The 22,034-nt window shown below is 55.6% G+C and overlaps 1 protein-coding gene across 1 annotated transcript in view; it reads right to left on the bottom strand.

Annotated features, from left to right (window-relative positions):
- Positions 1-18,605, bottom strand: part of ppm1e (protein phosphatase, Mg2+/Mn2+ dependent, 1E) — a 68,034-nt gene extending 49,429 nt beyond the window's left edge. Inside the window, exons 1-2 of the mRNA XM_038813121.1 lie at positions 18,596-18,605; positions 18,418-18,489 (exon numbers count right to left, since the gene is read on the bottom strand). Coding sequence (XP_038669049.1) covers positions 18,418-18,489; positions 18,596-18,605 — 82 coding nt within the window. The remainder of the gene's footprint in view (positions 1-18,417; positions 18,490-18,595) is intronic.
- Positions 18,606-22,034: the final 3,429 nt, after the last annotated feature.

A 22,034-nucleotide genomic window follows, 5' to 3' on the forward strand; every position in this document is an offset into this window, starting at 1 on the left:
CCCGCCTGCCACACTCCCCCCGCCTCGCCACACTCCCCCCGCCTCGACACCACTCCCCCCGCCTCGCCACACTCCCCACCACCTCGCCACCTCCCCCCGCCCGCCACACTCCCCCGCCTCGCCACACTCCCCCCGCCTCAACACACTCCCCCCGCCTCGCCACACTCCCCCCCGCCTCGCGACACCCCCCCCGCCTCGACACACTCCCCCGCCTCGTCACACTCCCCCCCGCCTCGCCACACTCCCCCCGCCTCGCCACACTCCCCCTGCCTCGCCACACTCCCCCCGCGTCGCCACACTTCCCCCCGCCTCGCCACACTCCCCCCGCCTCGCCACACTCCCCCCCGCCTCGACACACTCCCCCCGCCTCGCCACACTCCCCCCGCCTTGCCACACTCCCCCCGCCTCGCCATACTCCCCCCATCCCCACCCCCACCTCGCCATACTCCCCCCGCCTCGCCACACTCCCCCCACCCCCACCCCCACCCCCACCTCGCCATACTCCCCCCACCCCCACCCCCACCTCGCCACACTCCCCCCACCCCCACCTCGCCACACTCCCCCCACCCCCACCTCGCCACACTCCCCCCGCCTTGACACACTCCCCCCCCGCCTCGCCACACTCCCCCGCCTCGCCACACTCCCCCCACCCCCACCCCCGCCTCGCCACACTCCCCCCCGCCTCGCCACACCCCCCCCGCCTCGCCACACTCCCCCCGCCTCGCCACACTCCCCCTGCCTCGCCACACTCCCCCCCGCCTCGCCACACTCCCCCCACCCGCACCCCCGCCTCGCCCACACTCCCCCCGCCTCGCCACACTCCCCCCCGCCGCGCCACACTCCCCCCCGCCTTGCACACTCCCCCCCGCCTCGCCACACTCCCCCCGCCTCGCCACATCCCCCGCCTCGCCACACCCCCCGCCTCGCCACATCCCCCGCCTCGCCACATCCCCCGCCTCGCCACATCCCCCGCCTCGCCACATCCCCCGCCTCGCCACACTCCCCCCCGCCTCGAACACTCCCCCGCCTCGCCACACTCCCCCCGCCTCGCCACACTCCCCCCCACCTCACCACTCCCCCGCCTCGCCACACTCCCCCCGCCTCCACACTCCCCCCGCTCGCCAACACTCCCCCGCCTCGCCACACTCCCCCCCGCCTCCTCGCCACACTCCCCCCGCCTCGCCACCACTCCCCCCGCCCTCGACACACTCCCCCCGCCTCGCCACACTCCCCCCGCCTCGCCACACTCCCCCCCCGCCTCGACACACTCCCCCCGCCTCGCCACACTCCCCCCGCCTCGCCACACTCCCCCCGCCTCGCCACACTCCCCCGCCCTCGCCACACTCCCCCCACCCCCACCCCCGCCCCGTCACACTCCCCCCGCCTCGCCACACTCCCCCCCGCCTCGCCACACTCCCCCCGCCTCGCCATACTCCCCCCGCCTCGCCACACTCCCCCCGCCCCGCCAGACTCCCCCGCCACACTCCCCCCCCCCCCGCCACACCCCCCCCGCCTCGCCACACTCCCCCCGCCTCGCCACACTCCCCCCGCCTCGCCACACTCCCCCCCGCCTCGCCACACTCCCCCCCGCCTCGCCACACTCCCCCCCACCTCGCCACACTCCCCCCCGCCCCCCGCCTCGCCACACCCCCTCTTGTCACGAAGAACGTCTGAATTTATATGTTCTGAATAAGGGTCTAGCAGAGACCAGTTCAAGCTGGTCCCCTTCATTAACTCTTTCAGTTGCTGCCAGTGGATAGCTTCTATCCTCCTGCTTTGGCCCCTGGGTGAGATTAGAAGTTGAACAAGAAAGGTTGGATGAATCTAATAGCAGGTTTTGCCTATTGCATGGCATTTCCAACTGAATTGGTCTCAGTAGGCATGACAACCATCAATAAGTTAATAACAAACCATGTGATGGGCACCTTTGTGTGTTATGGGTCACTCAGGGAGTTGGAGTTGATGTGGCAACGTGTATATGCATATTGTAGTCCAGAGCTACAGATAGTGATGGTCAAGGCTCCAACATCTTTTCCATCATGTGGCTGATCAGGAATATCTCCCGCGCTTCCCGGCTGCCAAGTGTGGGAAAGATTTACAAGTTGACATTCAACTTGTTTGGCCCCCGCTATAAACCTACCTTCTGTGATCATCAGGTCCTGGGGTGGGACTTGTACCCAGAACATCAGGCTCAAGAGGTAGGGATGATGCCCACTGTGACACCGGGCCTCCTCTCAGCATCTTAACCATGGCCTTAAAACTGGTCGGTCAATTCAGGCCATCCTGAGCTCATTCATTCAGGCTGGGGTTCTTCATTTACTTTCTTTGATAGGGCGAGAAAACTTTGACTTCACACTCAGTCAAAGATGAGAAATGACTTGTTGCTATCTGATGCTCCCCCTTCCATGCCCCCCCCCCCCCATCCCGCCCCGCAAGGTAGCAGAGGGCACAACATTAACTATTAAACCATCTCAGTGTGCTGCATGAGTTGTACAGGTATGTGGCGGCTCTGCAAAATTAATGCAGCAATCACCGAGTTGTTGATCTAGCCTCTAGGGGTCTGTGCTAAGAACATAAGAACTAGGAGCAGGAGTCGGCCATCTGGCCCCTCGAGCCTGCTCCGCCATTCAATGAGATCACGGCTGATCTTTTGTGGACTCAGTTCCACTTTCCGGCCCGAACACCATAACCCTTAATCCCTTTATTCTTCAGAAAACTATCTATCTTCACCTTAAAACCATTTAATGAAGGAGCCTCAACTGTTTCACTGGCAAGGAATTCCATAGATTCACAACCCTTTGGGTGAAGAAGATCCTCCTAAACTCAGTCCTAAATCTACTTCCCCTGATTTTGAGGCTATGCCCCCTAGTTCTGCTTTCACCCGCCAGTGGAAACAACCTGCCCGCATCTATCCTATCTATTCCCTTCATAATTTTATATATTTCTATAAGATACCCCCTCATCCTTCTAAATTCCAACGAGTACAGTCCCAGTCTACTCAACCTCTCCTCGTAATCCAACCCCTTCAGCTCTGGGATTAACCTAGTGAATCTCCTCTGCACACCCTCCTGTGCCAGTATGTCCTTTCTCAGGTAAGGAGACCAAAACTGAACACAATACTCCAGGTGTGGCCTCACTAACACCTTATACAATTGCAGCATAACCCCCCTAGTCTTAAACTCCATCCCTCTAGCAATGAAGGACAAAATTCCATTTGCCTTCTTAATCACCTGTTGCACCTGTAAACCAACTTTTTGCGACTCATGCACTAGCACACCCAGGTCTCTCTGCACAGCAGCATGTTTTAATATTTTATCATTTAAATAATAATCCCTTTTGCTGTTATTCCTACCAAAATGGATAACCTCACATTTGACAACATTGTATTCCATCTGCCAGACCCTAGGCCATTCACTTAACCTATCCAAATCCCTCTGCAGACTTCCGGTATCCTCTGCACTTTTCGCTTTACCACTCATCTTAGTGTCGTCTGCAAACTTGGACACATTGCCCTTGGTCCCCAACTCCAAACCATCTATGTCCGTTGCATTGCAGGCACTGTTAAGACCGCCCCTGGAGTGCTTTGTACCCAAGGAAGGACGTAGTTGCCCTAGAAATGAGTGTTCACTCCCCAAAGGTTCACTACACTGGTCCCTGGGCCAGTGGAATAGTCTTTTGTTTTGTGGGGGGGAGGGACCTGGCTGGGGAATCTAGAACATGAGGTAATAATGGGTCTGTCTTTTCTGAGGGAAATGAGGAGCTGTGAATCTTTGCAATTCTCTAGCTGATGATCCGCCCAGTATATGCAGGTGGAAGGACCGTGCGCACAGGGATAAAGGGATCGGACGGGAAGGGGGAATTTAGCAAGAAGATCAGTCAAGTTCTCATCAAATGCTGGGGCTGGGTCAAGGAGCCTCTGCTTAAGCTTTCCTGAGTGATGCTTCTCTCTCTCACACTGCTGGCTCTGTGCGATGCACTGTCACCATCCATGGGACTCCCTCGTCGCCCACTCCCCTCGCTCATCATCGGCGACCCAGGTTTCCTCTGTTCAAACGTGCGGATATCCACTCTGAACATTTAAATGGAACTGCAGAAAACGAGTCTCAAGGACTTCAGTTCTGAAATGAGGACATCGCAGTCACATAGACTGACCTCAGTCGGAACAGTCATCAGTCACCGTCTCCTTCTCCAATCTCTCCCGGACTCATGCTCTCAGTAACAAAGGGCATCGGTCTCTACTGCAGTGTTTTGTTGTAATCTTGCCTTTCAAATCTGCCTTTCCATTTTAACCTCATTTACAGCGAGCACCGAATACTTCACTGCTCTCAAAACACAGTTTTGCCCTTGAGAAGAATATGCAATTGGCATCAGAATTACGAGGAGCATTTTTCATCTCATCCCACACAGTGAACTGACAGTCAGTTACCAGGCAACACTGCGTCGGGCTGTTTGACCTGGAAACTCGTCCTTGAGAATATTCTCAGTGGTCTGTCACTGGTTCATTCACATCTTACCACCTAAGCTGGAAAACTGGTTTTTTAAAAAATAAATGAGCCCAATTATTTTTTTCCAATTAAGGGGCAATTTAGTGTGGCCAATCCACCTAACCCTGCGCATCTCTTTGGGTTGTGGGGGTGAGACCCACGCAGACACGGGGAGAATGTGCAAACTCCACACGGACAGTGGCCCGGAGCCGGGATCGGACCTCGGTCCTCGGCGCCGTGAGGCAGCAGTGCTAACCCACTGCGCCACCGTGCTGCCCCCCCCAAGCTGGCAAATTGTTGATCAGACCCACCGCTGACAGCGTTGATGGATTAAGAGCTACCTGCGTTTGGGAGACGGAACTGCATCGACCAGCGCAGAGAATCATGGAATCCCTACAGTGCAGAAGGAGGCCATTTGGCCCATCTAGTTTGCACCGACACTTTGAAAGAAACAGTGTGACAGCTTGAAAGGGTCGTTCAGAATGCGCACGTCAGCCGCGCACAATTTACTACCTGCTGTCGGATGTGATCAATGTTTAATTAAATAAATTGAACGGGTGGATTTGCGGAGAATTGACGAAAGGGGAATGAAATGTCCGCTCAACAAATGATTGCAGTTCAGCGAGAGTCGAACAGGGCCAAGGGAGGAGAGGGGAGGGGGAGCACGCTGCTGGCTGGCCTGCGATTTGCCCAGGGTATTTCCCCCAATACACCCTGGGCCTTCAGCTCAGCACTCACCCACTTTCGACACAGCATTGGCGCAGAGTGCCAGGGAGAAATCATAGACCAACATAGAATTTACAGTGCAGAAGGAGGCCATTCGGCCCATCGAGTCTGCACCGGCTCCTGGAAAGAGCACCCTACCCAAGGTTAACACCTCCACCCTATCCCCGTAACCCCACCCAACACTAAGAGACACTAAGGGCAATTTATCATGGCCAATCCACCTAACCTGCACATCTTTGGACCGTGGGAGGAAACCGGAGCACCCGGAGGAAACCCGCGCAGACACGGGGAGGATGTGCAGACTCCGCACAGACAGTGACCCAAGCCGGGAATCGAACCTGGGACCCTGAAGCGATTGTGCTATCCACAATGCTACCGAGCTGCCCTAATGGGCAGGTTTTAATTCATGATTCGTCAATCGGAATCAATTAGAGGCTTCTGTGCACAGAAGAAACTAATCAATAACTCCCCCCCCCCCCCCTCCAAAATGCCCTCAAAAGAGTGCGTTAATCTTCACCTGTATTTGACGTTCTCCAGCACCATGGACTCACATCTGTGAGTGTGAACTCTCAGCCGGAGCAGTCGTGTCTCAGTGAGGGCCGGGGGGGGGGGGGGGGGGGGGGGGGGGGGGGGGTCGGGCAAAGCCACGGAAACAAGAATAAGTTACCGTCATTTTCTCACTGATATATGTGGGATCTTGCTGTGCGCGCACGTGCTGCTACCTTTCTGAAACTTCAAAAGCACCAAATTAGCCTCAGCACCTCAGGCCATCCCACAACCCGTCCTTGCAAAGGGTTTTAATCTGGGGCTCTCAGTTTTGATGATGATCAGCTCCTCGCTGACTAAACCACTCGGGCAGCTAGCTTGTCTCAATAAAATTCTTTTTTTTTAAACCGTGATTGAGCGCCTTTAGGGGGAAATCCATAACCGCAGCTTAATAAACTCTTCAAAGAAAATGCAGCTGAATTAATTGAAAGCCACCCCAGCTGTGCACTTGGCACTCACTCAACACCACATCATACAGTAAATCATGGCTCACTTAATCTCCGAGAGGGGGAGAGTGGGAGAGAGAGAGAGAGAGAGAGAGAACGCGCACAGAGAGGGAAAGAGACTGAATAACTACAGCACACTGTTATACCCCATGGTGCTTCAAGGATGCACTTTAGGGGCGACATGGCGGCACAGTGGTTGGCACTGCTACCTCACAGCGCCAGGGACCCGGGTTTGATTCCAACCTCGGGTGACTGTCTGTGCGGAGTCTGCACTTTCTCCCCGCGTCTGCGTGGGTTTCCTCCGGGTGCTCCAGTTTCCTCCCGCTGCCCAAAGATGTGCAGGTTAGGTGGATTGGCCGTGCTAAATTGCCCGTTAAGTGTCCAAAATGTGAGGTGGGGTTACTGGGTCACAGGGATGGGGTGGGCGGTGGGCCTAGGTAGGTCTTTCAGTGGGTCGGTGGAGACTCGATGGGCCGAATGGCCTCCTTCTGCGCTTTAGGGATTCTATGATTCACAATCATCATAAACGGCTGAGATTTACTTCCAGGTTGTGTTTGTGGTGTGAACCCGGAGGAGATATTGGAGCTGGCGGTGAATTAAGAGATCTCCTCCTGGAGCCCTGTCCAATAGATGGGGGGGGGGGGGGGGGGGGGGGGGCTTGAGGCTGTGGGCCGTGGGCAAACCCAGTAGGAGATGTGGGCAATGCTGCTGCAGGTGGGCAACGTGAGAATTTCTCAAAGGTGCCCTGTCAGGAGTTGTACATGGAATGAAATGTGTGGCCAAGTGCCAGGCCATCACAGCAGAGGGGGTGGGGGGGGAGGAAGCCTTTTTATAGGATGGCCTGCAGCCTTAGATGTGAACCTCACGTCCCACTGCTCCCAGGCTGGCTGTTTTGCTGGATAATTCCCTGGCAACCCTTGCCCCCTTCCACCAGGAGGTCATCACCAATCAAACTACAACTGTGGCCACATCGGCGGAGCGCTGGAACACCAAGGTGGTATGTGAAGAGTGCCCACACATAGCCTAATTGGCTACCCATGCCAGCCATCCATCAATCCCCAGAAGCCGCCATCTTGAAAGTAGACCAAAGCCAGGAGCCCAGTGGCACAGCAGCCAGGAGGATGAATCATGCCTCCTCCGAGCCCATCTCGCCATGGAATGGAAATCCAGCTTGATGTTTCCTTCTGGATATTTCTTTTTGTTAACAATAGGTGGGGGCTGGGAGGGTGCAGGGGTAGTCAAATTGCAATAATGCTACCCAGGTCCAGTCATTCCTGCCCATTCAGGCAAGCAGAGGAAGATCCAACTCACTATCCAAAGAAGATCAGAGTATCCTCGGCAACATTCTTCCATCAACCAATAAACCACTCAAACACTCGGTTATCTGTAGGATCCTGCTGTGTTCAAACAGGCAGGGCTTGTCAGAGAATGAATAATCCAAAGGCCAGGGTTAATGCTCTGACACCGGGGTGGTAAGCTGGTGGAATTTGAATTCAACAGGGCAGCACGGTAGTACAGTGGTTAGCACTGTTGCTTCACAGCGCCGGGGTCCTGGATTCGATTCCCGGCTTGGCTCACTGTCTGTACGGAGTCTGCATGTTCTCCCTGTGTCTGCGTGGGTTTCCTCCGGGGGCTCCGGTTTCCTCCCACAAGTCCCGAAAGACGTGCTGTTGGGTAATTTGGACATTCTGAATTCTCTCTCCTTGAGCCCGAACAGGCGCCGGAATGTGGCGACTAGGGGATTTTCACAGTAACTTCATTGCAGTGTTAATGTAAGCCTACTTGTGACAATAAAGATTATTATTATTAAAATCTAAAATTGAAAAGCTAGTCTCAGTAATGGGGACCGTGGCAACAGTTATTGATTGTAGTAAAAATCCATCTGCTTCACCAATATCCTTCAGGGAGGCAAATCTGCCGTCCTTACCCGGTCTGGCCTATATGTGACTCCAGACCCCACAGCAATGTAACTGCCCTCTGAAATGGCCAAGCAAGTCATTCAGTTCAAGAACAATTCGAGGCAGACAACAAATGCGGATCTCGCCAACGATGGCCACATCCCATGAACAAATTAGAAACAGCATGTTTGCGCCCACCAGCATAACCTGCCCTCAGCGACTGCCTCAGCACCCCCTCACCCCCCTCCCTCACCTGCTTCTCCCCCGCCCCCTTCCCTGACCAGCCCAGGTGCTCCCAGGCCCGGCTTCCCTCACCTTGAGGGTACACGGCCATCCATCTGCCTTCATTCAACGTGCAGCTCCAACGCTGGCCACCGCGAGCACTGCTGAGCTGCCGATTACTCATGGGTTGGGGAGGGGAGGGGGGGGGGGGGGGAGGGGGGGAGGGGGGGGGGATGTTAGTTGGACGACAACCTTGGTGCGTCCGCTAAATTCCAGAGAATGTTTCCAAGCGTGGGCAAGAGGTCATCGATATAAAATAGTAATCAGAATTTTGGGAGAAAATTCATTATCCAGAGAATGGTGAGAATGTGGAACTCAGGACTTGAGGGTGTATTTGAGGTGAATTGTATCAATGTGTTTAAGGGGACTCCAGGGAGGATGGGAGGAGGCTCGAGTGGAGCATCAACAGAGGGAGACCCCCTACTCGAGGTAGGGGGTCTCCCTCGAGATCCCTCTCTTCCTCCCCACTCATTCAACACCAACTTGAATTTCTATGCCATTCTTTGACGAATTGTAATAAGAACATAAGAACTAGGAGCAGGAGTCGGCCATCTGGCCCCTCGAGCCTGCTCCGCCATTCAATGAGATCATGGCTGATCTTTTGTGGACTCAGCTCCACTTTCCGGCCCGAACACCATAACCCTTAATCCCTTTATTCTTCAAAAAACTATCTATCTTTACCTTAAAAACATGTAATGAAGGAGCCTCAACTGCTTCACTGGGCAAGGAATTCCATAGATTCACAACCCTTTGGGTGAAGAAGTTCCTCCTAAACTCAGTCCTAAATCTACTTCCCCTTATTTTGAGGCTATGCCCCAGGGGTCTTCAAAGGAACAGTATCAAACACAATTTAACACCGAGACACAAAGAGCCATTAGGTCAGGGACCAAAAGTCCTGCTCAAAGAATTAGGCTTCAGGCAGCGTCTTCAAAGAGGGCGGGGGGGTTTAGAGATGCAATTGTACTCCCCACATCCCCTTCCTCCCACACCTGCTCCACTTTTGTCGTGTTTGATGGAATAGTCTCCACTTGCCTGGATGAGCGCAGCTCCAACAACACTCAAGAAGCTCGACACCATCCAGGACAAAGCAGCACATTACTCCTTCCACCACCAAGAACAGAGCCAGCCGTGTGTGTACCATTTACAAGCTGCACTGCAGGAACTCACCAAGCCTTTGAGACAGCACCTTTCAAAGCCATCACCACTCCATCTAGAAGGACAAGAGCAGCAGATACCTGGAAACACCCCCCCTATCTGGAGGCTCCCCTCCAGAGCATTCACCGTCCTGACTTGGAAATATATCGTCGTTCTTTCACTGTCGCTGGGTCAAAATCCTCCTGTCTGTGTGGAGTCTGCACATCCTCCCCGTGTGTGCGTGGGTTTCCTCCGGGTGCTCCGGTTTCCTCCCACAGTCCAAAGACGTGCAGGTTAGGTGGATTGGCCGGTGCTATGTCTTTTCGTCCGACGTCATTTCGTCCAACGACACTTCGTCCACGTCTTTTCGTCCAACGTCTTTTTGTCCGGTGAATTTTTTTGTCAAAGATTTTTTGTGACTTTTTACGTGTTTTTGCTGGATGATTTTTTTTGTCAAAGACTTTTTGTAACTTGCTTAGTAGCACTCCACTCCACTTTAACTTTTGTACATGGAAATCTTCTCTAATGCACATAATATACAATAAAGGATCTTTATTACCGGCCTCTTTCCTTTAACGAGCCTCGTTAAAGGATAGTTATTATCGTTCTCTCCCCTTTAACGAGCCACGTTAAAGGATAGATATTGAGGAATGTTGCTCACAATTTACATCAATTTTAAGTAATTTCGGGATTTCATCAGTTTAGATCTTTTTAACTGCATTTTTAGATTTTTTAACTTTTTAACTGCATTTTTAAGCTTGCATTTTACTTGAATTTCATCAATTACTTGCATTTTAGCAATTAAATTCACTTGCTGTATTGTGCCTGCTTTCTATCAATTAAATGCTTTTATACGGAGTTGATTTGCAATTGGTTAATTGGACGAAGTGACGTTGGACCAAAAGACGTGCGGACAAAAAGACGTTGGACCAAAAGACGTGGACGAAGTGTCGTTGGACGAAATGACGTTGGACGAAAAGACGCGACATGGGATTGGCCATGATAAATTGCCCTTAGTGTCCAAAATTGCCCTTAGTGTTGGGTGGGGTTACTGGGTTATTGGGAAAGGGTGGAGGTGTTGACCTTGGGTAGGGTGCTCTTTCCAAGAGCCGGTGCAGACTCGATGGGCTGAATGGCCTCCTTCTGCACTGTAAATTCTATGATCGATGAACAGCACAGTGGGTGTGCCGACACCCCCTGAACTGGAGTAGCCAGGAAGGCAGCTCCCTGCCACCTTCTCGAGGGGCAATTAGGGATGGAAACTAAATGCTGGTCTTGCCAGCGATGCCCATATTGCAGGAACAAATAGGAAAAGAAAACTTACGTGTGATCCCGTCAGTCCCATCCAGGAGCTTCGGCACGTAGTGGAGAACCGAGAGGTCACTCTGGAGGATTTCATTTGTCGTTGCCCTTGCCAATGCCGCAGCCAATGAGAAGGGGGCATTACTGAAAGGAGAAAGACAGAAACTTGATGATGACAGGGTGTAGAAATGCAGCTTCCGCCAACGGGGTAACGGTCTGCTGCTGCAAAGAATAGATCTGGAGCCTAGCAAGGGGAGAAGGTTGGCGTGTCGGAAAGGGTTAGTGTATTCGCATGGTGTAAAATTACAAACACAACTTAACAGAAGAAATTCATAGAATCCCTGCAGTGCAGAAGGAGGCCATTCGGCCCATCGGGTCTGCACCTACCCTTCAAAAAAGCACTCGACCTAGGCCCACACCCCCACCCTATCCTCGTTACCCTGCGCATTGATTATGGCCAATCCACCTCACCAGCCTGTGTTTGGACTGTGGGGGGAAACCGGAGCACCCGGAGGAAACCCACGCAGACACGGGGAGAACGTGCAGACTCTGCACAGACAGTGAACCAGGGCCGGAACCGGACCCGGGTCCCTAGCGCTGGGAGGCAGCAGTGCTAACCGCCGTGCCGCCCGAGCTATGAAACACAAGGGAATGTATTCAATTTTGAAGCTCACACACGGAGATTCAATGTGATCTCCTAGGTCTGGTTTCAATTATCTGAGGGAGTCAGAGAGGATTGATTAGCATCCAAATTCCCTCTTTCAGTCTTTCCTCCCCTCTTCCAGGTGACATGGTTGCTGGAGAGAGTGGGGAGTGCCCAGTCACCGGGCTGCCAGGTGTTAGACGCGTTGGCCAATGACCCTGCTCCTGTCAGTGGCTGCTGTATTTAACAGTGTAAATTCATTACAAACGTCCGTGTGGAGTTTGCACATTCTCCCCGTGTCTGCGTGGGTCTCACCCCCACAACCCAAAGAGATGTACAGGGTAGGTGGATTGGCCACGCTAAATTGCCCCTTAATTGGAAAAAACTGATTGGGTATTCTAAATTTATTTAAAAATAAAGTAAATTCATTGGAAACTAAGATAATCCCCAGGTTCAGCACAGTTTTTCTATTTGAGGGTTTTCAATGTCTGTTGCTCTCTATTTCCAACTCTCTCTGAATCCAAGAACAATTTTCATTCATGATCAGTGGTCCCTTAGACTTGCATTTATATAGCGCCCAGCACAAACTCAGGAGTACTTTTGAAGCGTAGCCATTGTAGGAACATGGCAACCAGCTCGTATGCAGCAAGTTCCCATCAACATCAAAGTGATTCGGAAGGCCATATTCGGGGTGTCGGACCAGCCGGGGTTGGAAACGGGTGCGGAAGCAAATGTTGCAGCCTTCGCCTCGTTGATTGCCCGAAGGCGGATCCTGTTAGGGTGGAGATCAACCTCTCCACCCTGTGCCCTGGCATTGGGTGGGGGGGAGGGGGGGCTGCTGCTGGAAGTCTTAACGCTTGAAAAAGTCAAATTTGAACTGAGGGGAAGGATGGACGGGTTCTACAATTCATGGGCGTTATTCATTACGCACATTTGAGAATTGGATCACATTGAACATTCGGGGTTTGGGGGCTGGGAGGGTTGGGGGGGGGGGTGTGTGTGTGTGAATGGTGACTATGGGTGATTCCTGATTCCTTTTCGTCATTTGTTTATGTTAACATGCGGGCCAATGTCTGGGGTTTGGTGGGAGGATGGGATCGTTGTTATTGATCTGGGGATTGATATTGTTGGGTGTAAATTTGGGAGAAAATGTGAAAAAGGAGAAGGATAACATTTTAAAAAAAACATCAGAGTGATAATCAACAGATAATCTAGGTCGATGGAGGGATAAATGTTGCTCAGGACAACGGTGAGAACTTCGTTCTTCTTCAAAATCGTGACACAGGATCTTTTATATCTAACCTGAGAGGGACAAATGGGGTCCTGGTTTAATGTCTCACTGAAAGGCAGAACCTCCAACAGTGCTGCCTTCCCTCAGCACTGAAGTGTCAGCTATGATTTTACACTAACGTTTCTAGAATATCTCTTGCTGATGTTTATGTGAACAGTTTTCTCTCATTTACTTTCCAGTCTGCTTATTAATCTTTATTAGTGTCACAAGTAGGCTTACATTAACACTGCAATGAAGTTACTGTGAAAAGCCCCTAGTTGCCACACTCCGGCGCCTGTTCGGGTACACAGAGGGAGAATTCAGAATGTCCAAATTACCTAACCGCACGTCTTTCAGGATGTGTGGGAGGAAACGGGAGCACCCGGAGGAAACCCACGCAGACACGGGGAGAACGTGCAGACGTGACCCAAGCCGGGAATCGAACCTGGGTCCCTGCTGCTGTGAAGCAACAATGCTAACCACTGACTAACTACAAACTCTCCAATGCCCTGAGCATATCATCTGATTGGATGTAACAGCAGAGAGGGCCAGGAATAACCATCTCTGTGACATCATCTCAAACTGTCACCTGCAATACAACTTGATGTTGAGCAGTTTCGAACCCCAGTGAAAACCAGGCCACCTTGTCTGATAGAAACCCCATTGGCAGCATCAACACATCCTAACATAGCCAGAGCACAGGGCCGTCCAGTAACCTGAACAAGAGTAACAAGGAATTTCAGGACAAAGAGTTCATCAAATACACTTCCCGCTGTATTCCAGGGGTTTTATTCGACATCAGCGTTGTAAACATTTCAGCAAATAGCCAATCAGCTTCACTCTGCTCCTGTAGCCATTTCCAGAATGGGCAAACCACATCCCACAGCCCATTATTCTGGCAACAACTCCTCAACTCTCCCCCCATTACCCTCCAACACTCCCTCCATTACCCTCCAACACTCCCCCCATTACCCTCCAACACTCCCCCCATTACCTTCCAACTCTCCCCCATTACCCTCCAACACTCCCCCCATTACCCTCCAACTCTCGCCCATTACCCTCCAACACTCCCCCCATTACCCTCCAACACTCCCCCCATTACCCTCCAACACTCCCCCATTACCCTCCAACACTCCCCCCATTACCCTCCAACACTCCCCCATTACCCTCCAACACTCCCCCCATTACCCTAAAACACTCCCCCCATTACCCTCCAATACTCCCCCCATTACCCTCCAACACTCCCCCCATTACCCTCCAACACTCCCCCCATTACCCTCCAACTCTCCCCCATTACCCTCCAACACTCCCCCCATTACCCTCCAACACTCCCCCATTACCCTCCAACACTCCCCCCATTACCCTCCAACACTCCGCCCATTACCCTCCAACACTCCCCCCATTACCCTCCAACACTCCCCCCATTACCCTCCAACACTCCCCCCTTTACCCTTCAACTCTCCCCCATTACCCTCCAACACTCCCCCCATTACCCTCCAACACTACCCCCTCCACCCCCCTTCACCTTCCAACACTCCCCCCATTACCCTCCAACACTCCCCCCATTACCCTCCAACACTCCCCCCATTACCCTCCAACACTCCCCCCATTACCCTCCAACACTCCCCCATCCACCCCCCTTCACCCTCCAACACTCCCCCCATTACCCTCCAACACTCCCCCCATTACCCTCCAACTCTCCCCATTACCCTCCAACACTCCCCCCATTACCCTCCAACACTCCCCCCATTACCCTCCAACACTCCCCCCATTACCCTCCAACTCTCCCCCCATTACCCTCCAACACTCCCCCCATTACCCTCCAACTCTCCCCCATTACCCTCCAACACTCCCCCCATTACCCTCCAACACTCCCCCCATTACCCTCCAACACTCCCCCATTACCCTCCAACACTCCCCCCATTACCCTCCAACACTCCCCCATTACCCTCCAACACTCCCCCCATTACCCTCCAATACTCCCCCCATTACCCTCCAACACTCCCCCCATTACCCTCCAACTCTCCCCCATTACCCTCCAACACTCCCCCCATTACCCTCCAACACTCCCCCATTACCCTCCAACTCTCCCCCATTACCCTCCAACACTCCCCCCATTACCCTCCAACACTCCCCCCATTAGCCTCCAACACTCCCCCCATTACCCTCCAACTCTCCCCCCATTACCCTCCAACACTCCCCCATTACCCTCCAACACTCCCCCCTCCACCCCCCTTCACCTTCCAACACTCCCCCCATTACCCTCCAACACTCCCCCATTACCCTCCAACACTCCCCCCATTACCCTCCAACACTCCCCCCATTACCCTCCAACACTCCCCCATCCACCCCCCTTCACCCTCCAACACTCCCCCCATTACCCTCCAACTCTCCCCCCATTACCCTCCAACTCTCCCCCATTACCCTCCAACACTCCCCCCATTACCCTCCAACACTCCCCCATTACCCTCCAACACTCCCCCCATTACCTCCAACCCTCTCCCCCATTACCCCCAACACTCCCCCATTACCCTCCAACACTCCCCATTACCCTCCAACTCTCCCCCCATTCCCCTACAAACACATCCCCCCATTACCCTCCAACACCATCCCCCCAATTAACCCTCCACCTCTCCCCCATTTACCCTCCAACACTCCCCCCATTACCCTCCAACACTCCCCCCATTACCCTCCAACTCTCCCCCCATTACCCTCCAACACTCCCCCTCCACCCCCCAACTCTCCCCCTCCACCCCCCCTTCACCCTCCAACACTCACCACATTACCCTCCAACACTCCCCCCATTACCCTCCAACACTCCCCCCATTACCCTCCAACTTCCCCATTACCCTCCAACACTCCCCCCCATTACCCTCCAACTCTCCCCCCATTACCCTCCAACACTCCCCCTCCCACCCCCCAACTCTCCCCCTCCACCCCCCTTCACCCTCCAACACTCCCCCCATTACCCTCCAACACTCCCCTTCACACACCCCCAACTCTCCCCCTCCACCCCCCCTTCACCCTCCACCACTCCCCCCTTCACCCCCTCCGACCTCCAACTCTCCCCTTCACCCCCCGCAACACTCCCCCCTTCACCCCCCGCAACACTCCCCCTTCACCCCCAGCAACACTCCCCCTTCACCCCCCGCAACACTCCCCCCTTCACCCCCCCGCAACACTCCCCCCTTCACCCCCCGCAACACTCCCCCCTTCACCCCCCGCAACTCGCCCCCTTCACCCCCTGCAACACTCCCCCTTCGCCCCCGCAACACTCCCCATTCACCCCCTGCAACACTCCCCCTTCACCCCCCCGCAACACTCCCCCTTCACCTCCCGTAACACTCCCCCTTCACCCCCCGCAACACTCCCCCTTCACCCCCGCAACACTCCCCCTTCACCCCCAGCAAAACTCCCCCCTTCACCCCCCGCAACACTCCCCCCTTCACCCCCCGCAACTCGCCCCCTTCACCTCCCGCAACACTCCCCCTTCACCCCCCGCAACACTCCCCCCATCACCCCCCGCAACTCTCCCCCCTTCACCCCCCGCAACACTCCCTCCTTCACCCCCCAACACTCCCCCCTTCACGCCCTGCAACACTCCCCCCTTCACCCCCTTCGACCTCCAACTCTCCCCCTTCACCCCCCGCAACACTCCCCCTTCACCCCCCCGACTCTCCCCCTTCACCCCCCGCAACACTCCCCCCTTCACCCCCGCAACACTCCCCCTTCACCCCCCGCAACACTCCCCCCTTCACCCCCGCAACACTCCCCCCTTCACCCCCCGCAACACTCCCTCCTTCACCCCCTCCGACCTCCAACTCTCCCCCTTCAACCCCTCCAACACTCCCCCTTCACCCTCCAACACTCCCCCTTCACCCCCCCAACTCCCCCCCTTCACCCCCCGCAACTCGCCCCCTTCACCCCCCGCAACACACCCCCTTCACCCCCCGCAACACTCCCCCCCGCAACACACCCCCTTCACCCCCCGCAACACTCCCCCTTCACGCCCCGCAACTCTCCCCCTTCACCCCCTTCAACTCTCCCCCTTCACCCCCTCCAACTCTCCCCCTTTACCCCCCGCAACACTCCCCCCTTCACCCCCCGCAACATTCCCCCCTTCACCCCCCGCAACACTCCCCCCTTCACCCTCCGCAACACTCCCCCTTCACCCCCTCCGACCTCCAACTCTCCCCCTTCACCCCCCGCAACACTCCCCCCTTCACCCCCCGCAACACTCCCTCCTTCACCCCCTCCGACCTCCAACTCTCCCCCTTCACCCCCTCCAACTCTCCCCCTTCACCCTCCAACACTCCCCCTTCACCCCCCGCAACTCTCCCCCTTCAGACTCCAATTCACCCCCTTCACCCTCCAACACTCCTCTACTCAAATGCAACCCCTGCTTTCATTTTGAACCTGACTCCTTGTGAACTCCACAAAAATACGAATATACTATTTATGGGCAAGAGTAGGCCACTTGGCCCCTCGGGCCCTTCTCTGTATTCAGTAAAATCGTGGCTGATCTAACTGCAACCTCAATCCCATAATCCCACCACCCTGATAATCTTTCACCCCCTCCCCCTTCCTTACCGAGAATCTGCCTTAAAAATATTCAAAGGTTCTGCTTCCACTGCCTTTTGAGGAAGAGAGTTCCAGAGATTCACCACATTCTCCTCACCCTGTCGTAAATGAGTGACCCCTTCTCTTTAAACAGGGACCCCTGGTATTAGATTCTCCGACAAGAGGAAACATGGGGCGAAATTCTCCGACCCCATGCAGGGTCGGAGAATCGACCGGCGGCGGCGTTATTCCCGCTCCCGCCGGATTTTTAATTCTCCGAGCGGCCAAAAACCGGCGTTCTGCAAATCCCGCCGGCAGCCTCTGAAAGCAGCTGGCGCCGGCGGGATGTCATTGATTTTTAACAGACAGACATTCTCCGTGCCGGATGGGCCGAATTCCCGCCGACGTGGTCACGGGTCACGTCGGCAAAAAACAGAGTAGCTTTAAAACGGCGTCAACCATTGATGATGGTTGATGCCGTTCAGTGTCTGAGGGCGAGTGTGGGGGGTAGCGGCGTTGGAGAGGGGTGGATTGGGGGGGGGGGTTGCGGCGATTGCGGCGTTTGGGGGGGTTTTGCAGCGTTTGGTGGTGGGGGGGGGGGGGGGGGGGTGCTGCCTCTGAGTGTAACAAGAACTCATCCAGCCCAGCACAGACTCACACCGCGTGCTGAGAGAATCAACTGGTTCAGACAAGGCTTAGGTCTCTAGTTTAAGTCAGCATCATTTAGACCCACAGTCATCGTGTGTTAGTTAGTTAGAAGTTAGTTAATAAAATTGAGTTGAACCTTCATCAGTGTTGGAAGTGTCTGCTCATCTCTCAAGTCTACACTAGCCAACACTTCATTCCTGGCCCCCTCCCCCACTCTTGGCCCCTTCCCCTCCTCCTGGCCCCTCTCCCTCCTCTTCATCGGCCCCTCCTCCTCGGCCCACCCCTCCTCCTGGCCCCTTCCCTCCTCCTCCTCCTCCTCTCCTCCTGGCTCGCTCTCCCTCCCTCTCTCTGAATTCTTCTTGCTGGTCAGAAAACTCTGCTCGCTGTCCAACTGCTTTGGGTGATGGGACTGGATTGAATTTCTGGAACAGTGCAATCCCATTTTCCGTCATCAAATCTATCCCCCCCACCCCCAGACCAGGCATATTCTGAGCAAAGTCAGTCATTAAATCTTCACCGATTGTTGCGTCTTTTGACAGAATCAGAGGCACTGCATCAAATCAGACAACTTAATCATCGTTTAACAGCTTCTCTGTCACTGGCTTTCATTAACCTTCAAAAGGATTTGGACTGAGCTAAAGAATCACAATCTGTACCTTCATACATTGTGGTCAAAGTCACTGAGGAAAGGACTGGATGATATTTTTGGGAGTTAACCTATAAAATCAGGCCGGTCAGCCACTCTCAGCAGGCGAGCACCTCCTTCATTATGTTGCTTCTTTATGGGATTGTGGCAGTGAGGCCTGGGGCTGCTTATAATAATAATAATTATCATTGCTTACTGTCACGAGTAGGCTTCAATAAAGTTACTGTGAAAAGCCCCTAGTCACCCCATTCCGGCGCCTGTTCAAGGAAGCCGGTACGGGAATTGAACCCGTGCTACAGGCCTTGTTCTGCATTACAAGCCAGCTGTTTAGCCCACTGTGCTAAACGGGCTTTAGGACCCGGCCTGGGGTGAGATGGGTTACATGGATCTTGGCATCGCCACTTTATTGTCGTCAGCCTGGGTATTCTGGAGAGAGAAGTGGGGGGGCTGAAATCAGGATTTGCCCAATCATCGATGATAGTCAAGGAGTGGGAGTGGGGGTGGGCGCGGTGTGGAGGAGGGGAGTCGGGGATGAGAGTGTTGATGTTGAGGGGGGGGGGTTGGGGATGAGGGAGTTGACGTTGAGGGGGGAGTTGGGGGTGAGGGTGTTGAGGAGGGAGTTGGGGATGAGGGTGTTGAGGAGGGAGTTGGGGGTGAGGGTGTTGACGTTGAGGGGGGAGTTGGGGATGAGGGTGTTGACGTTGAGGGGGGAATTGGGGATGAGGGTGTTGAGGGGGAAGTTGGGGATGAGGGTGTTGACGTTGAGGGGGGAGTTGGGGATGAGGGTGTTGAGGGGGGAGTTGGAGATGAGGGTGTTGACGTTGAGGGGGGAGTTGGGGATGAGGGTGTTGAGGGGGGAGTTGGGGATGAGGGTGTTGAGGGGGGAGTTGGGGATGAGGGTGTTGACGTTGAGGGGGGAGTTGGCGATGAGGGTGTTGACGTTGAGGGGGGAATTGGGGATGAGGGTGTTGAGGGGGAAGTTGGGGATGAGGGTGTTGACATTGAGGGGGGAGTTGGGGATGAGGGTGTTGAGGGGGGAGTTGGGGATGAGGGTGTTGAGGGGGGAGTTGGGGATGAGGGTGTTGACGTTGAGGGGGGAGTTGGGGATGAGGGTGTTGACGTTGAGGGGGGGGAGTTGGGGATGAGGGTGTTGAGGGGGGAGTTGGAGATGAGAGTGTTGACGTTGAGGGGGGAGTTGGGGATGAGGGTGTTGATGGGGGAGTTGGGGATGAGGGTGTTGAGGGGGGAGTTGGGGATGAGAGTGTTGACGTTGAGGGGGGAGCTGGGGATGAGGGTGTTGACGTTGAGGGGGGGAGTTGGGGATGAGGGTGTTGATGCTGAGGGGGCAGTTGGGGATGAGGGTGTTGAGGGGGAGTTGGTGATGAGGGTGTTGAGGGGGGAGTTGGGGATGAGGGTGTTGACGTTGAGGGGGGAGTGGGGATGAGGGTGTTGACGTTGAGGGGGGAGTTGGGGATGAGGGTGTTGAGGGAGGAGTTGGGGGTGAGGGTGTTGACGTTGAGGGGGGAATTGGGGATGAGGGTGTTGAGGGGGGAGTTGGGGATGAGGGTGTTGACGTTGAGGAGGGAGTTGGGGATGAGGGTGTTGACGTTGAGGGGGGAGTTGGGGATGAGGGTGTTGATGTTGAAGGGGGAGGTGGGGATGAGAGTGTTGAGGGGGAGGTGGGGGTGAGGGTGTTGAGGGGGAGATGGGGGTGAGGGTGTTGAGGGGGTGGTGGGGGTGAGGGTGTTGAGGGGGAGGTGGGGGTGAGGGTGTTGACGTTGAAGGGGGAGTTGGGGGTGAGGGTGTTGAGGAGGGTGTTGGGGATGAGGGTGTAGAGGGGGAGATGGGGGTGAGGGTGTTGAGGGGGAGGTGGGGGTGAGGGTGTTGAGGGGGAGGTGGGGGTGAAGGTGTTGAGGGGGGAAGTGGGATGAAGGTTGAGGGGGAGGTGGGGGTGAGGGTGTTGAGGGGGAGGTGGGGGTGAAGGTGTTGAGGGGGGAAGTGGGGGTGAGGGTGTTGAGGGGGAGGTGGGGGTGAAGGTGTTGAGGGGGGAAGTGGGGTGAGGGTTGAGGGGGAGGTGGGGGTGAGGGTGTTGAGGGGGAGGTGAGGGTTGAGGGGAGGTGGGGGTGAGGGTTGAGGGGAGGTGGGGGTGAGGGTTGAGGGGGATGTGGGGGTGAGGGTGTTGAGGGGGAGGTGGAGGTGAGGGTTGAGGGGGAGGTGGGGGTTGGGGTGTTGAGCGGGGAGGTGGGGGTGAGGGTTGATGTGGGGGTGAGGGTTGAGGGGGAGGTGGGGGTGAGGGTTGAGGGGGAGGTGGGGGTGAGGGTGTTGAGGGGGAGGTGGGGGTGAGGGTGTTGAGGGGGAGGTGGGGGTGAGGGTTGAGGGGGAGGTGGGGGTGAGGGTTGAACGGGAGGTGGGGGTGAGGGTTGAGGGGGATGTGGGGGTGAGGGTGTTGAGGGGGAGGTGGGGGTGAGGGTGTTGAGGGGGAGGTGGGGGTGAGGGTTGAGGGGGAGGTGGGGGTGAGGGTTGAGGGGGAGGTGGGGGTGAGGGTGTTGAGGGGGAGGTGGGGGTGAGGGTTGAGGGGGAGGTGGGGGTGAGGGTGTTGAGGGGGAGGTGGGGGTGAGGGTGTTGGGGGGGAGGTGGGGGTGAGGGTGGAGGGGGAGGTGGGGGTGAGGGTTGAGGGGGGGGTGGGGGTGAGGGTTGAACGGGAGGTGGGGGTGGGGGTTGAGGGGGAGGTGGGGGTGAAGGTGCTGAGGGGGGAAGTGGGGTGAGGGTTGAGGGGGAGGTGGGGGTGAGGGTGTTGAGGGGGGGGTGGGGGTGAGGGTTGAACGGGAGGTGGGGGTGAGGGTTGAGGGGGAGGTGGGGGTGAGGGTTGAGGGGGAGGTGGGGGTGAAGGTGCTGAGGGGGGAAGTGGGGTGAGGGTTGAGGGAGGGGTGGGGGTGAGGGTTGAGGGAGGGGTGGGGGTGAGGGTTGAGGGAGGGGTGGGGGTGAGGGTTGAGGGAGGGGTGGGGTGAGGGTTGAGGGAGGGGTGGGGGTGAGGGTTGAGGGAGGGGTGGGGGTGAGGGTGTTGAGGGGGAGGTGGGGGTGAGGGTTGAGGGGGAGGTGGGGGTGAGGGTTGAGGTGGAGGTGGGGGTGAGGGTTGAGGGGGAGGTGGGGGTGAGGGTGTTGAGGGGGAGGTGGGGGTGAGCGGTGTTGGTGCCAGGTAGTGTGAGGAGCAATTTCCTTATTTGTTGCTTGGATTCTTTACTGAAAGCAGGAACTGAACCATTTCTCTGGGATATCACGTTTTCGCCTCTGGTGCCCTCTCCGATTAGGTTAACTGCAGCTTTTAGCCCATCACTAATTCTTGATTGATCACCAGAACCGAAACAAAGATTGTTAATGCAGTGGGTTAGCGCTGTGATCTGAGCTATCGTCACTCCCAGGTAACTGGCTCAGAAATCTCCCATATTTAC

The sequence above is a fragment of the Scyliorhinus canicula genome, chromosome 12, assembly GCF_902713615.1.
Source record: "Scyliorhinus canicula chromosome 12, sScyCan1.1, whole genome shotgun sequence".
NCBI classification, from domain to species: Eukaryota; Metazoa; Chordata; class Chondrichthyes; order Carcharhiniformes; family Scyliorhinidae; genus Scyliorhinus; species Scyliorhinus canicula.